General features: G+C 37.7%; 1 protein-coding gene and 1 long non-coding RNA gene across 5 annotated transcripts; one reads left to right on the top strand and one right to left on the bottom strand.

The window, feature by feature from the left end:
- Nucleotides 1-4,443: 4,443 nt before the first annotated feature.
- On the bottom strand, nt 4,444-16,454 carry LOC148681142 (uncharacterized). Of its 4 annotated transcripts, none has more exons than XR_015942595.1 (4): nt 16,414-16,454; nt 15,789-15,970; nt 5,220-8,296; nt 4,444-4,906 (listed from the first exon to the last, which is right to left on the bottom strand). XR_015942595.1 is itself a non-coding variant. In XM_088650448.1 (3 exons), exons 2-3 carry the CDS (start codon nt 15,871-15,873, stop codon nt 7,083-7,085), a joined length of 1,299 nt encoding a protein of 432 aa, XP_088506574.1. In that variant the 5' UTR covers nt 15,874-15,970; nt 16,414-16,454; the 3' UTR covers nt 4,444-7,082. The 4 variants fall into 4 exon arrangements, 2 of the variants coding, with proteins under 2 accessions (XP_088506574.1, XP_088506573.1); XR_015942594.1 differs by having other exon boundaries at nt 15,789-15,938; XM_088650448.1 differs by having other exon boundaries at nt 4,444-8,296.
- LOC148681143 (uncharacterized) lies at nt 8,189-14,286 on the top strand. The gene is made up of 2 exons (XR_015943060.1): nt 8,189-9,975; nt 10,255-14,286. It is a non-coding gene; the product is annotated as an uncharacterized LOC148681143 (long non-coding RNA).
- Nucleotides 16,455-16,758: the final 304 nt, after the last annotated feature.

Genomic DNA, 16,758 nt, shown 5'->3' with positions numbered 1-16,758 from the left:
GGGGAGTTTAGCTTGGTCTTCAACATTATAGGGTAGGTTCGGATCCAACCTCCATGGAAAGTTGACCAATAAGAAGCTAACTTCCTGGAATATTAAATTTATGGGTCTTTGTCCGAGGCAGAATAATTTGCATAGGCAAATTTTATGTAAATCGGGACAAAAAATTTTAAAGTCTCTTAAAACATTAATATGTTGCACTCATATTAAAATAAAATGTCAACGATCAATTTGTACAGCAAGTAAGCTTTTCGAAAAGTCCAAACTTGAACAGTATAGGAGGTTTTTTAGCCTAGGACCCGTTAAAAAATTATATGCAGGGGTATTAAAACCAAAAATATTAATACAAGAGAAAGGGAAACTTTGCAAAACATATGATTAAACATATAGAGTAAAGTTTATATGAAAACAGTGTTAAACAAGCAGTTTAAATAGTCCTTTGTAAGTCATTCCTGTGCCTAGTGCCGCATGGCACATTCCTTTGGGTCGTAAATACCTTGGAATCAGGTTTCGAGCCTTCTCTGGGCAAAGTTGGCTGGTTGTATAATAAAATGCAAAATGTTTATGTGTCTGGTCCACCATATTTGTTACAGGTGCAATAACACTAAATGATCTGCCCCCATTGAAGAGAGGCGGTACCGAGGGACAGCGAGAAGGCCAGAGTCAGCAGAACTTAAAGAAAGAGTTGGAGTGTAGGGGACAAGCATGTTGCAGAGATAGGAGGGTGCTAGGCTATTTAGGGATCTAAATGCAAGGAGAAGAATTTTTAATTTAAAATTAATAGCCTGGCTCATGTGTTTATTAAAGTGTGATGAGTTGCTGAAACTCTTCCTACACTGAGTGCATGTGAATGGTTTCTCTCCAGTGTGAATCCTCATGTGTAGACTAAGAGATGATGAGCGAATGAAACTTTTCCCACACTGAGTGCATGTGAATGGTTTCTCTCCACTGTGGATCCTCATGTGCTGATTAAGGGATGATGATTGGCTGCAATTAAACACATTGTGCTGTTTTTAAATGAAGGTTTTTATACTTAAAAGGAAGACAAAGTACTGAACAACATAGCCTTGTGTGAAAATGTTTTTCCTTATTAAAACATAACTTTAATTTCTCACACCGGCTTTCTTTAGCCACACCCAGACCTGATTACTACCACACATGTTCGTAATCAAAAAATCACCTAAATATGACCTGTCTGACAAAGTGAAGTAGTCCAAAAGAGCCTCAAAAGCTAGACATCATGCCAAAATCTAAAGACCTTTACACTACTACTCAAATGCAAAAAAAACAAGTGTTTGAGGAGTGAGTCCTGGAAAAAGCAAAAGTCAAAGTAAACATCCGATCAGGTGAGTCAGTGGAAGTGCCATGGGAAAAAAACAACCAAACACTCACTCACTAGCGTTCCTGGACACAAATACAGGGTTATAAACAGGACAAAAGGGAAACGAGAGCTCCTGTGACTGCAAATAAAACCTGATGACAAGAGATAACCTGTCACCCAGAACCGTAGGAGAAAGCAAAAGCATCAGGTATGGTGACAGTACCCCCTCCCTCAAGAACGCCCCCTTCCGCCGCATTCCCTTAAGACTCACTATGGACCAGATGAAACTGATCAATGAGAGAGGGGTCCAGAATATCCAGAGCCGGAATCCAACATCTCTCTTCTGGACCATAACCCTTCCAGTCTACTTGATACTGATAACCTCTCTACCTCTACTCCTCACATCCAGGAGCCAGTGCACGGTGTATGTGAGTGCACCCTCAACCAGTCTGGGAGGCAGAGGAGTTATGGGCTGCAGGGAGGAGAGAAGAATGGGTTTGGTCTTAGTCATCTGAAAAAATGGATGAATGTTTTTAAACTTAGAGTTTAATTTGAGTTGAACCAACACTAGACTGAGCACCTTGATAATGGGAAATGGTCCAGTGAATTTGGGTCCCAATTTATGTGAGGGAAGTCTGAGAGGAATGTCTCTGGAAGACAACCAGACTTACTGACCACACATGTATAGATGGGGCAGACGCTTCATTCCTATTGCCAGTCTGGTGATCCTCCATGTCTAGAGGCATCTCTGAATGAAGGAATGCATTGAGGGAACAATAGCATCTGGTTTTGGGGAAGAGAATATGCTTATTTCACACAGCCACCATTTTAAAGAAGAAAGCTAGGCTGTGGTGTGAAAAACATGGAACTATAGGATCAGCACTGTAAACATTGCAACATGCTGTGGACTACAAACCTCCAGCTGTTGCCGCAATTTCAAAATGCAGGTGGTGTAAACATTACTTTAATATTATTCAGTTCAGTTTAACTAAAAAAATTAAAAACATATTAGGCATCAAACAAAATTACAATCTCTAAGAATAATACGCTTAAGTATCTGCCTTGGATTCAGTTCATGGCACCAGGTAGACACTGTGGTGACGATTCCTTGCTTCAGCCTATGTACGACTAAAAACTCAACTATTTAGTGTCCACTTCACTTCCTAATCTGTAATTGCCTCTGGATATACCACTAACTGTACTCAAAAAAAAAAAAATTACTAATACTTTCCTTCTTAGACTTTACAGACCTGAAACTTGCCTATAGCACTTATTCATTGTTGCTCTTATAGTTGTGTAAATTGCTTCCTTGTCCTCATTTGTAAGTCGCTTTGGATAAAAGCGTCTGCTAAATGACTAAATGTAAATGTAATCGGGTGAGCGATAAAACAATGCAGTCTTCTGTAGCACACCCTTGTGTTGTCTGTTATAGAGTTGTCCCAGTACTAAAGTTTTAAAAACATCCATTTCCCACTAACATTCAAGTGCCGCTTAAGCGTGTTCTTAAACAGCGCTGATTTGCCAGTGTTCACTGATGCCCACCAGAAATTACTGCGATGTTCCTGTGTGACTTCCAAGTTTTTTCCAAACGTAGCCTCGATTTCACTTTTAAAATGGCAGCCTTGTGAAATCAGTCTACAGAGGGGGCTGATAGCCTAAGTAGCACTGAAAGGGAGGCAAGCCTATAGAAAAAATGGGAAGAGAATTAAATACTTATTTGACCATGATTCATCTAAAACTCCAAGATAATGGTTCCCTGCATGCGACGCAATGCAGGACCCTCTCCAGCTGCAGACTAGCTTGCTCGGCCTGGCCATTGGTCTGAGGGTGGTGCTCGTGAGAGGCTAGCAGTCGCCCCCAGCTGTCGGCAGAATTCTGCCCAAAACTTGGACACAAATTATAGACCCCTACTTAAAACCATGTCAACTAGAAGGCCAAGAATATGGAACACGTGGTCCAACACAATGGCTGCTGTCTCCCTCGATGAAGATTATTTAGGGAGTGAAATAAAGTAAGCCGCTTCAAAAATCTGTCCACTACAGTGAGGACTACTGTGTTGCCCACTAACCCAGTGACAAGCCAACAAAAACTGACCAGTGTTCCACACCATTGAGAGCCACCAGAACCATTAGCCGCATTTCCACTATCGCACCTAAAGCGAGGGAGCCCAGGCCAGTCGCGTTTCCACTGTCACTTCCAGGGCCTGATCAGGCCAAAGCTGGGCTTCCTCGGGGCGAAATATGGGCTATAGCCTATTTTATCACTTGCTCTTATGTCCTGAATCACTTAACCCTTTCCTTTCGTTTTTAGATAAATTTTTCTTACACATCATATTTTCTGATTTTCACTGGATGTCAACTCATTTTGCACACGCACCAGAATTGATAACCACTGCTCTGAGGTACTCAAAATAACAAACTATCATGCTCAAAATGAACTGCGTACTTAAAGTTACTTCTCTACTTATATATTTCTTTACAATATTTAAAACAGTTTGATAATTTAGTCAATTAATTTATTTGGAACAATAAAGTCTTCAGTTTTAGACATCTCGCGCACTGGTCCATCCCTTCTGAGAGAGCTCCATCTTGGTTTATGGTTAGACAAGACATCCTACTTCCCCTTCCATCACTAAAATGTCTATCCATCCATCTATTTATTCATTTTATTTTGTAAATGTGTTATTTTAGGCTGATCTCAAAAATAGGCTAGGACTGTCTCTGTCATTTGCAGATAATGTTGTCCCGTTGGCTTCATAGGACATGGACCTTCAGCATGCAGAGGGACAATTTGCTGCTGAGTGTGACATGGCAGGGAAAGAAACAGCACCTACAAGTCAGAAACCACGGTGCTTGACTTGAAAAAGGTGGCCATCTCCAGTTTGGTGAGATTAAAAGATGGATCAGTGCAGCGGCAGCAGTTATGCAGTTCATATGATTGTCTGTTGTGGTGAAGGAGCTAAGACTAAAGGCAATGTTCTCAATTTACCGCTCAATCTAGGTTCCTACTCGCACCCATGGTCATGACTGAAAAGACAAGATCTCGGACACAACCAGACACATTTTACAAAGTTTTGTGACCCGATTGTTTGAGTTGCAACATAAAAGAGAGATGAGTCAACAAAATAGCCTGAATGCTAACTATTTATTATAAAATGCAACTCATAAAACAATCAATCAAAGCAACCAACAAATGTCTAGGGATAATAATGAAGATAAAGAACTTAGGATATAAATCACAACAACACTTTAGCTACATGATACAAGCAATGCAAAACAAAACCATAAGGTTAAAGAATCAATGAGATGGCAGGTCTTGACATGAGGACTCCTGAGTAGCCACAGCATCTTGGGGTAGCAAGCACAACAGCTTTTAGTTACCCATTGATAAGTAATTCAAGCAACCAATCAGTATTTACCACATACTCCAATCTGGAGTCTTGGGATCATCACAGTGTATTAATATTGTAAAACTTAATACATGTCGCTCTGCCTAAATCATACAATATTCATCACGATTGTATTCTACTCAAAAAAGTAAATATAGTAAACTATGAAGAATTTTGAACCTAAAAGTAAAGAAACTTTACTAAAAAAAGCTGCTACACAAGACAATTGAATGGGCTTTCTAAACTTGAGGCCCTGGTATACTGGAAACTAACCGTCCTGGAGCTCCACCTTCTTTGATGTGCAGTGTCTTCCCAGTGATTTGCTTCTCATTTAGGGAGTCAGACAGAGAACACCATCCAAAACAACACAAGCAACATGAATACAATTGAGAGTGGTGTACAGATGTATCCGCACCTGTACAATCACTTGCAAAGAGATTTTAAACCACAGAGGTGCTGTTTGCCAGATGTTTACAAAACTTTTCTTCTCCCAGATGCCATGATTGCGTTTACTGTCACTCAGCCACATCAAACATTATTCAGACATGAAACATCCTGTGCACATGAGAAAATGTTTAGGTGCATTCACGTCATTTGTGCAACTTTTTGTCCATGTGTTTCTTAAGCTGTGTCGAATGAGCGAAATTCTGTAGACACTGATCAGATCTGTACGGTTTCTCTCCAGTGTAAATAATCTTGTGTTTTCAGATGTGTTAAAGGATTAAACCTCGTCAGTGTGAATCATCAGGTGCAGTTTCAATTTTGGAGCTGTAATAAAAGTCTTTTCAAACTCAAAGCACATATACTCTTCCACACCAGTGTGGATCTTAATGTGTTTATTAAGGTTTGCTGATCGGTTGAAACTCTTCCCATACTGAGTGCATGTGAATGGTTTCCCTCCAGTGTGGGTCTTCATGTGTTTTTTAAGGTCTGAGGAGTTGCTGAAACTCATCCCACACCAAAGCTGCTGTCACACTTGAGTTTTAGCATGCGGAATTCTTTTGTACGAAACTGCAAAAAGGGTAGGGCTGTGCAATTAATTAAAATCTGGTTTCGATTTTGATTTTGGCTTCTAATGATTATGAAACTAAATTGAGATAAACAATTACTGCATCATATACCGCCCCCTTTCCAGTTGTACACATTTGTTGCTCTGCAAAGCTCAGTTTCACGTGAAAATGACTAAAATCGTGTACTGTGTTGCTTGCAGCATGGAATGCGCATCACTCATTGATGTATGTTCGAATCATTCATGTTTTAAAAGCGCAAAAGAGCGTATGCTGTTGTGTTTGGGCACTTAGCCTCAGAGACGAGCAGAGCACACACATCTAACGCCATCTTAATGCAAGCGATTTAATGGTCAAATATAAGATTTGTGTCAGAGCGTAATGTTTAGTGAATATTCATATTAACCCTCATTTGTGTAATAAACAAACAAGTAACAATAAAAAGACAAGTGAAAGAGAAACCATATCAGTTATACTGCACTATTCTTAAAGAGACAGCGCGCAATATTCCTGCTGCCGCCTGTTTTTCTTATTAATCAAAAAACAAAGGGAGAAAATCCCTCACTGCTCTTGACTGAAGGATGTTTGTAGCTGAAGTTTTTTTTCTAACAGTTAAGATTTTTAAAGCACACTTTGTTTCATATTTTTATTCTATTGTATGTATTTCCCTTTCCCTTTTTTTACAGGGAGGAAAATAACTGTGCATATTTACAGTTAAAGTCAGAGTTTTTTCCTGAATTATTAGCGACCCTTTCCCCCCAATTTCTGTTTAATGGAAAGATTTATTTTCAACCTAGACAGATTTACTAACTCATCTCTAATAACTGATTTCTTTTATCTTTGTTAAGATGATATTTTTCAAGATACTAGTATTTAGCTTAATGTGAAATTCAAAGGCTTAATTCATGTAATTAGGCAAGTCATTGTACAAAAGTAGTTTATTCTGCAGACAATCAAAAAATGTATATTGCTTAAGGGGGCTGATAATATTGAGCTATTAAAATAGGTTACAAAATATTTACACCTGCTTTTATTCTAGCCGAAATAAAACAAATAAGCCTTTCTCCAGAAGAAAAAAATATTATAGAAAATACTGTGAAAAATTCCTGTTAAACATCATTTGGGAAATATTTATATACAAAAATAAAATTCAGGGTAAATAATTTTGACTTAACTGATAATCGTTTTGAATCATTGTGATTACAATTATTACCAAAATAATCGTGATTATGATTTTTTCTATAATCGAGCAGCCCTAGAAAAGGGGCGGGATTAAACAAGATGATTACACATTAACTGAGCGACTGGTCCATATTTTACATTTCTGTCAAGAGAGGTCTTGTTATGAAAAGTCCAGTGTGACCGCGGCTTAAGTATAAGTGAATTGTATCTCTCCAGCGTGGAACTTCATGTGGTAATTAAGGGATGTTAACTGGCTGAAACTTTTCCCACACTGAGTGCATATGAATGGTTTCTCTCCAGTGTGGATCCTCATGTGCTGATTAAGGTTTGATGAGCAGGTAAAACACTTTCCACACTGAGTGCATGTAAATGGTTTCTCTCCAGTGTGAATCCTCATGTGTTTATTAAGGTGTGATGATTGGCTGAAACTCTTCCCACACTGAGTGCATGTGAATGGTTTCTCTCCAGCGTGGAACTTCATGTGGTAATTAAGGGATGATGACTGGCTGAAACTTTTCCCACACTGAGTGCATATGAATGGTTTCTCTCCAGTGTGGATTCTCATGTGCTGATTAAGGGTTGATGAGCAGGTAAAACACTTTCCACACTGAGTGCATGTGAATGGTTTCTCTCCAGTGTGGATCCTCATGTGTTTATTAAGGGATGATGATTTGCTGAAACTCTTCCCACACTGAGTGCATGTAAATGGTTTCTCTCCAGTGTGGATCCTCACGTGTTGATTGAGGGATGATGATTGGCTGAAACTCTTCCCACATTTAAGGCATTTGAATGGTTTCTCTCCAGTGTGGATCATCATGTGGTGATTAAGGTGTGATAAATAGTTGAAACTCTTCCCACACTGAGTGCACGTGAATGGTGTCTCTCCAGTGTGGATCATCATGTGTAAATCAAGGTGTGATAATTGGCTAAAACTCTTTCCACACTGAGTGCATGTGAATGGTTTCTCTCCAGTGTGGATCATCATGTGTTTACTACGGGATGATGATTGACTGAAACTCTTCCCACACTGAGTGCACGTGAATGGTTTCTCTCCAGTGTGGCTCATCATGTGTTTATTAAGGTTTGATGATTTGCTGAAACTCTTTCCACACTGAGTGCATGTGAATGGTTTCTCTCCAGTGTGGATCATCATGTGTACATTAAGGTGTGATAAGCAGCTGAAACTCTTTCCACACTGAGTGCATGTGTATGGTTTCTCTCCAGTGTGGATCATCATGTGAATCTTAAGATAGCCTTTTTTTCCAAAACTCCTTCTACAGTGCGTGCATTTGAAACGAGTCTTGTCTGTCCTTTTCAAAATACCATCAGTATGTAAATAGTTTTTTTCCTCAATTTTGACATGATGTTCCTCCTCTTTCCTCCCCTCATTCTCTCTTAGGTCTGAAATAAATAGATAAAACATTAGTTTTCATTAAGTCTTACAAACTCTCATAAAAAGCTGAAAAGTGAAGACACTAAAACATTGGCTACACACATTGTAATTTTGATGCACATTAAATGTAAAATAAATCAGATAATATTTTGTTCGGTCCATTAATGTGTACACATTTAAGCAGATTTAATGCAATTCATGTTTATTTACCTAGTAAATTTACCTACAAATGGGACTCTTATTCTGAAACCGCACTTGTTTGGGTGTGTTGTGGAAGAAAAGCGCAGCACATAGTGACAGTAGTGGTGGGCAAAGCGAGGCTTCATGAAACACTGAAACAGTCAAAGCAAATGTGTCGAAGCTGTGAAACGTTTCGAAACCCCACTCTACAGTGACATCTAGTGGTCATTTTTTTATGTATTGCACTGAAACAGCTTTAGCAAAGAACAGTTGAGCAAATTGAGGTAATAACACCCCACTTTGTATAATTGAATCTTCAAGTTACTTAGTGGAGTGGTGTCTGACTACCATGCGGGGATAGTGGGTTCGAAACCAGGCTAATATAGCCATTTTGAAATCCTTTAATACCAGTTGGTAATGCTTTGTTCTTGTATTGTTTTGTTTCAACAATGGTCTGACAACCGAATAAACACTTTCTAAATACATATGTCTTGTTTTGGTCTTAAAACAGGGTTGTTTCTAGATCAGACAATGTGGCCTGAAGTTGTCAAGAATTATTTATATTATTCATTAAATTTTCCATTTATTGCATTTTATTAACGTCTACCCAAACCCAAAACCCAACCATCACAGTACTGTAAAATATTAATTATTGTTTTACAGTGTTACAAAAATGATGCAAAATTGATGGCGTAACTGCAGCTGTATCCTATTTAGGCTACACAAAACAGAAACATGATTAAAACACACAAAACCATGACTTCAGAGTATTTGTACAAGTTGGGATTCGAACCAAAAAAGTAATTCGAAGCATAGCAACAGCGTGCACACGCACAGTCCACTAGGCCATATGAAACAGGGATTTTCTCTGACCTTGGTAGTCAAATACAGATTCGCCAGGCCTTCTGAGCTGATTAATACTTTGAATCGCTTTAGTTACGTGACCAGGTGTTTCGAAACACTTAAGTCATGTGACTTGGGTACTTCGATGCAGTGTTTCGAAATACTTGTGCTTCAGGATCTCGACATTGTGTCGAAACGTCAGTTTCACATCAGCCATCCCTAAGTGAGAGGAGCTGTCGATGTCTGCGGGTGCGTGAAAGCTGTGTGCATTAACAGCTGAGAGGACGTTTTATACCCGTTCGCTTTCAATGATTGCTGCAGATGCAATATCTGGATGCTAGTCACTAAACTCAAAATAAGCCCTTTCGTTATTAATTTGTTAATGGTTTCTGTTTTACCCAAACAATTTTATATACATCTTTAGTATACGGACAAGCCCGGACATGTCCCGTAATGATCATTCAGTTATTCAGATCGCCGTTATTATTCTCCTTTGAGGTTTTCCTAACAGTTTATATTGTAATGTGAATCTGATATGTTATAAATTAAACGTGGAAAGGGGCTAGTATGGCTGAAAGACTGTTTAACTGCCTCACAATTTGTAGCATTTCTGGGCATTTAATGTATACCTGCATGTGAATGAGTATTCTATCGACACATGAATGTTTAATCTAGACCTTTTTCCAGATAAATCTAATTTCTACTTATCTAATTTGTTTAGTAAAAAAATGTCACTGATGTTAATAAGTAATACTGGTTTAATACATAACAGCAAATTTTGTTTATACATTTGTAGCTTATTTATTATTTTTATTGTACTTAATATTGTTCAGACTATGTACATCCTTGCATTTTCATCTGGGGTCCACTCCTCAACATTCAATATAAACTGTTAAAACAGATAACCTGTCTCCTCATCCTTTGTGCTCTGACCAGTACTCAGAACGGTTTACTCAAATTATTCATCTTCTGAACGTAAAACCTGTAGAACAATTTATTTATCTAGTGCTTTTACAATGTAAATTACTCCGCTCCCGTTGCCCCAGCAACCCTGGACCCGGACATGTTCACATATCACCACATCTCCCCTCCTTAAAGTGATGATGCCCCCCTGTAGTAAATATATAGCAAAATCCCTTTTAAGGCAAGGCGAGGCAAGTTTATTTATATAGCACATTTCATACACAATGGCAATTCAAAGTGCTTTACATAAACAAGAATAAAAGAAACAAGTAAAATAAAAACAAAAACAAATAATAAAAATGCGTAAAAACAAAACAAAACATAAAAACAGGTAAAATGTGATATGAAAGAATGAAGAAGAAGAAGAGAAAAACAGCAACATAGAACAAAGCGAATTATTTTTCCAACCTGGTTACATATATTAATATCAACCTAACAATATCCTTTGCTTACAATCGTCAAACTCTTAACCATAACCTGTCAACATCACAGATGTGTTTTTAAGTTCACTTTTTTATAACTGGCGTTATAATAATTGTGAGTTTTCTGCAGCTTGAATCCAATGCTATCTGCCAGAATCCACTGGACGCATCTAATGTGGAGAAAATGCATGCACCAAATAGTTTTGGTAAGATATCCTCCAGTTTAGGCAGAGTGAATCCTTCTAGCTTTACTGCTTCATTCAATTTCTTTAGGTCAACACAGATTCTATTTTTGCCATTTTTCTTTATCACAGGCATCATTGGTGCACACCAGTCTGTAGTTTCAGTGACTTTAGAATTCACTGCAGCTCCTCTTCCACTTTTGGCAGCAATGGAAAGGGGACTCAACGAGGGGAAAAGAGGCTGTATCGTTAAGCATCTTCTCTGAGCTTAATTTTGATTGGCTTGCAGTTAAAGAGTCTAAAGTTTCCAAAAACAGAGTCCTCCATGTTGACAGAATCAACTCTACTCACCAGTATAAATTCACGGGCAGTTGTATGACTGAGGAGTTTGTTATTGTATGGGCCTTTAACAATCTAAGTCCAGAAACTGACTTTGTCCTTTCCTTTCTGTACAGACTATGAATTTACCATTACAGTCCAATTTGCCACCGGGACTTCAGATGTCAGCAGATGTTTAAGTAAGATAGGGGCAAACAGGAAATTTTAGAAATGTTTGTTCATACATAACTGTGATATCTGCACCAGTATCAAATTTGAAATTAACAGTAGTCCCCCGCATTGGTAACTTTACATGCCATCTATCTTCGTTAGCATTATCAGAAACTGACCCTTAGAAACCATATTCCCTTAGTTTCATCATCTTGTTTATCACTGGTCACTTTTTTTTTTTTTTTTTTTTTAACAGTTTTTGTTTTACTAGCAACTTCAAAATGTCCTGTTTATTACACCTGCGGCATTGTTTACCTCAAGCAGTACAGGCCCCATATTTGTGCTTTTTTTCACAACTTGAACATGTAACTTTACTATTTTTAACTCTTAGTTTAGTGTCAGAATTTCTGTATTTACCTCCTGTGTATTTCTTGAATTGTCTCCATGCTTAAGACTTGTAGCTCACTTCACTTACATCACCTGCTCCTCGAATTTTAACGCTTTGTTTTAATCAGTTCCAACTGGCGAGCAATATGTATCGCTTTCTTTAGCGTCAAATCGGGCTCTAACTGCAGCTTTTCAGACACGTTGCTGTTTGCAATTCCAATCACAATGCGATCACAAATTTGCTTGTCTTTAGTTGCACGAAAAATCATGAAACTCTGCCAGCTCATATAGACTCATGACGAACGCTTCGATACTTTCCCAATTTCGTTGATTCTGTTTGTGAATCAAGCACAGTCAAGATTCAAGTTGCGTTTGGGCACAAAATGTTCATCAAACTTTTTAACTACATCATTGTAGTAATCATTTTCCTCCTCTACAGAAAACGAAAATGTGCTGATTATGGGTTCAGCCTGCTTGCCCATTGCATAGAGCAGTGAATTGACCTTTACATCACTGTCTTCCTTGTCAAGTTTTGTTGAAATTCTTAATCAAGCGAAATGCTGTTCCACGCCAGCCAACTTGATGGCTGTGCATAATCAAAACCTTAGGGCGTGTGAAACTTTAACATTATCCTTTCGTCCTCCTTCTCAAATGATAGGAGTGCGCTGAGGACTTTCATTCTGACACCATGTCATGGTAAACAGAGTGGACCATTGCTTTAGAACTCAGAATTTCACTTTATTAATGCATGCACTCATTAGCAATATTTCTGCCTTCTGTGTCAGCCTGCTCGTGCTGGCTCTGCCCCTGTTGCCCCAGCAACCCTGGATCATGACACAGAACAGCCAATCTCAATAACCTGTTCACATATCACCACACAGGGAATACTTGTTCATTCTGTGGCCTGACTGGTAAACACATCAGAAAAAAATGTTGTGGGGTAACAACTGAACAATTAGCTGAATATTTGCCTTGCATACATGAGACATACCTGTACAGCAGGGGTCACCAAACTTGTTCCTGGAGGGCCGGTGTCCTGCAGATTTTAGCTCCAACCCTAATTAAACACACCTGAACAAGCTGAATCAAGGTCTTACTAGGTATACTTAAAATATCAAGGCAGGTGTGTTGAGACAAGTTGGAGCTAAACCTTGCAGGGACAGGACCGAGATTGGTGACCGAGATGCTGTACAGCATCTGCATAAAGGCTGAAACGTGCACCTTACCCCTTGTGTGCTGTTGGGTCATTTTTATCCATTATGGGTTGATTTTGAGTTTGGCCAAAACTTTCCCTGTGTTTCAGTAAACAGACTGTTATTTGGGGACATATTATTTTGACATATTCAGGGAAAATGCTTTGAAAAAAAAAAAACCTCAATACACTCTGGCCAAATTTACTCTTTTCATTATATTCATGGCTGTTTTTTCTCCATTGGCCTCTATTATAACAACATTTTTTGATCACAAAGCCATGAAAGCATATAATCATGCATTTATGACTGTTGGCGTTTTCAGTGACAACGTTGTTTAATTGGTCTCCACCCATGATGGGACAGCAAAAAGGAAATGGGTATAAAGAAGAGGAGGAGAGTTGAAAAGCGCAGCATTATGTGGTGTGCGGAAGAAAGAGAAGTTGACTGAACTGTTGCAGTGCAGGGACACGAGTAGGGAAACCGGGTCGAGACGAGCAGTGTAAACTTAACAACTGGCTGTGAGAAACAAAAAGCGAAAGTACGTATCAAGGCAACAGAGCAAAGGCCGATGTCTTGTTACTTAAGTGCTCGTGATGTCTGTGAATGAGTGCGTCATCAAAGACTTCAGTGCAGTGTGTCCAGAACAAAATCAACTTATCGATTTATCTTGCTGGCATAGAGTCAGCTGCCAAAAGCCTTCATCCCACAATCGACAGTGTCAGAGTTTCCTGTTGGGCACCTGAGGCTGCTACTCACCGGCTGGATTTGTCAACACCCCCAACCTTCACATCCACACCTCCACATTCGCCATTCCCCTCTCATTTCCCTTGACCAAAAGTTTTTGTTTTCTTTGCCCAAATTCTCATTTTATTTCTCTTGTTTCTCTTTTTTCTTGTTTTCTCCCCATACTATTATTATCATTATTATTTTTCCCTTTTCAAATCGGATGAATCTGCTGGCCTGAAATCATTCACATTTTTTTCCTTTCACTTTCATTTGAGTTATAAGTGCTGAGGGTTTTGTGTTTCATTGTGATTATTGTTATATTGTTTGTTTTGGACTTCCAGTTGGAGCGGCGCCATGTGAAGACACAAACTGTTGAGGTCCTTACATAAAACTTAAAATTTTGTTTAATATTGCTCTTATCCTAAATAACCTAAACCTACCTATCCTGGAAAATAAGCGTTTATAAGTGTATGAGTTTAGCTGTTCTGAGGGTAATTAATTTTAAATCAGGATGAATAAAGGTCGAAGCAACCATAGGGAGGCAGAATCCGCTACTAGCCTCCATGCTAATGCTAACCCGAAGTGCAAGCTGCATCTAAAAAAAAAAAAAAGAGACGGCTCTGGCGAGTGATAACAGTGCGGTCCTTTAAGCTATTGATGCACTAAAGGGCAATTTGATTAGGCTGACTTTGAAAAGGCCGTTGCACAGTCAAATTAACTTTGTAATCAAATTGACCAGCTTCAGACAGAGTTACACAATTCTGTGGAGCACATTAACGCCAGAGAGGAAGCAGCGGAACAGCGAGTGACTGGTTTGGAGTCTGTTTTGGGTGGATATTCCTGTACAATGTTTTATAACAATTATTGTAGTGTCCATTTCATTCAGCTTATTTCAAATTGGGGGAATCCACGTTTTCTGACATAATTTAAACCAAAGGTTCTAGGTGTCACCAAGTTAAATTTAAGACTTTAAGACATTTTTAAGACCATTATGAATTAAATTTTAAACCAAAGAATTTTTCAAAAGGCCCAGATGAAAAAAAAAATTATATGTCCTATCAAAAAAATATTTTTATATTAAATATTAATAATACAATAATTATGAATAATATTAAATTTAAATAATTTAGATATTTCCTAGCAAAATATCTTAAATATTGTGTCAAAACAAGCTAGCTTTACTTGTAACCATACACTTTTTTCCAACAAAAACTTTATTTAAAATAAAAAACAAATGAACAAATGTTTTAAACGTTTAAAAAAACTATAACAAACTGAATTTATGCACAACAATCTGTCCAGGTCGATGTCCTCAGCAGTAATACATAAAGCAGATTTGTAAATGTTATTGTAAGGAAAATAATTAAACCATTATGATAGAGTTAAAATGACCTTTTTGAATTAAAAGTTAAAAGTTTTATTAAGATGAATTGTTGGTGATTGTGTGGGTTTTTGCCAGATTTGATAGCAAAACATGAACAAAGGAAAATTGTGACTTTATTTAAGACTCTATATTTTAGTAAATTTAAGACTTCTTAAGGCCTAAATTTTAGATTTTGGAGTTTACAACATTTTATGACTTGCGGAAACCCTGTTTAAACACAATAGCCCTGATAATTAGTTATTATAATAATGATGTAATTCTAGATACTATCTGTGAGAACTAGTAACAACTACTAGAAACAAGTTTAATCCCATAGAAGTTGATTTAAAAAAGGGAATTGTGATCAACGTGACAAATGCAAATGGAAAGTACTAAGCCAACACCATCAACCTAATAGCAGATATCTTCTATGAGAATACTGTAGGTCAAATATCGTCAGCTCAGTTAAACTTTTTTAATTGATCATTTTTATTAATTTTATATAGTGCCAGTGCTCAAGGACGCTTTACAAATAGTAAAAAAACAAGAAAAGCAATAACCTTAAGAAGGTAGAGAAAATGGGAGACTAATAATACATAAAATGAATGACAAAAGACACGAGAACAAGTAACAAAAGAAACTGATTCCTGTCTTTCAATGAGTGCTTATGTGCATTTAGGAGAACTAGGCAGCACACTCAGGGCTTAATTTAGTATTCTTATTATTAAAAATATATCAGTATGAAAACCAACCTGTTTGTTCCTGCAGATCTTCCTGTTTGACTGTGAATGTTTCTTCAATCTTCACATCTTCACTCTCCTCTTTAATAAACGCCATCTTTATAACAGTGTGGAGATCAGTCGCTCAAGCAGGAGTTTTTCTCTGTGTTTGGACACTTTATCCTGTTTAAAATGAACAAAACAATAAAAATGTCCTGTTGAAAATGAATAAAACAACGAAGAGAAACAAAATAACTTCACTTTAACTCTTGCTTCAAAGAAATCAGGTAAAAGATTAAGTCTGAGCAAGATACAATAGCCACAAATTTGCTGAATAAAACTATGTTACTCCATTTCTTATATAGTGATGTTTACTTAGAATGTAATGACATTATGCTATTTAATAAATTAAACCTTCATTAAAACACTTATTACAAACTATCAAAGTACAACATTGTTCACAGTCAAATAAACAGTGTTAATGTTGTTTAGAAGTCAAACTTGCATGCTAATAGAGACTTCTAATTAAATGAACGAATGTGCGAATATAAAACCAACTTTACATCTATGCCAACAGCAGGTATATCATTTAGCATCTGGTGAAAACCTGAAACTTTAATCAATCCGTTTATATCTGTGTAAAAGCTTTAAAACAAACCTTTCTCCAGTTGAATCACAGCGCAGTAGCGGCGCAGCCTCATGACGTCACACGACACGCCATAATAAAAGCCTTCGGTTGGCAGACCAACTTGCATGGTGCATTCCCGCCACCTACTGGATAGAAGTGTGGAACGCAAAATGTAGAAAAAAGCATGAAAACAAACAAAAAATAAAAAATAAAATGATGTACGAATGGAGGGGATAAGAATACCAGAGGGAAGAGAGAACAGGGGGCTATTCCATAAAACTAGCTTACAGAAAAAGCCAGGCTTTATTAATGGCAGATTCTGTTTCATAAATCAAATTTACGATAGTTCAAACTTAGTTACCCTGGCAACTTATG

Source organism: Danio rerio, chromosome 4 (assembly GCF_052040795.2).
Source record: "Danio rerio strain M-AB ecotype USA chromosome 4, GRCz13ab, whole genome shotgun sequence".
NCBI classification, from domain to species: Eukaryota; Metazoa; Chordata; class Actinopteri; order Cypriniformes; family Danionidae; genus Danio; species Danio rerio.
This window is presented reverse-complemented; position numbering and strand designations above follow the sequence as displayed.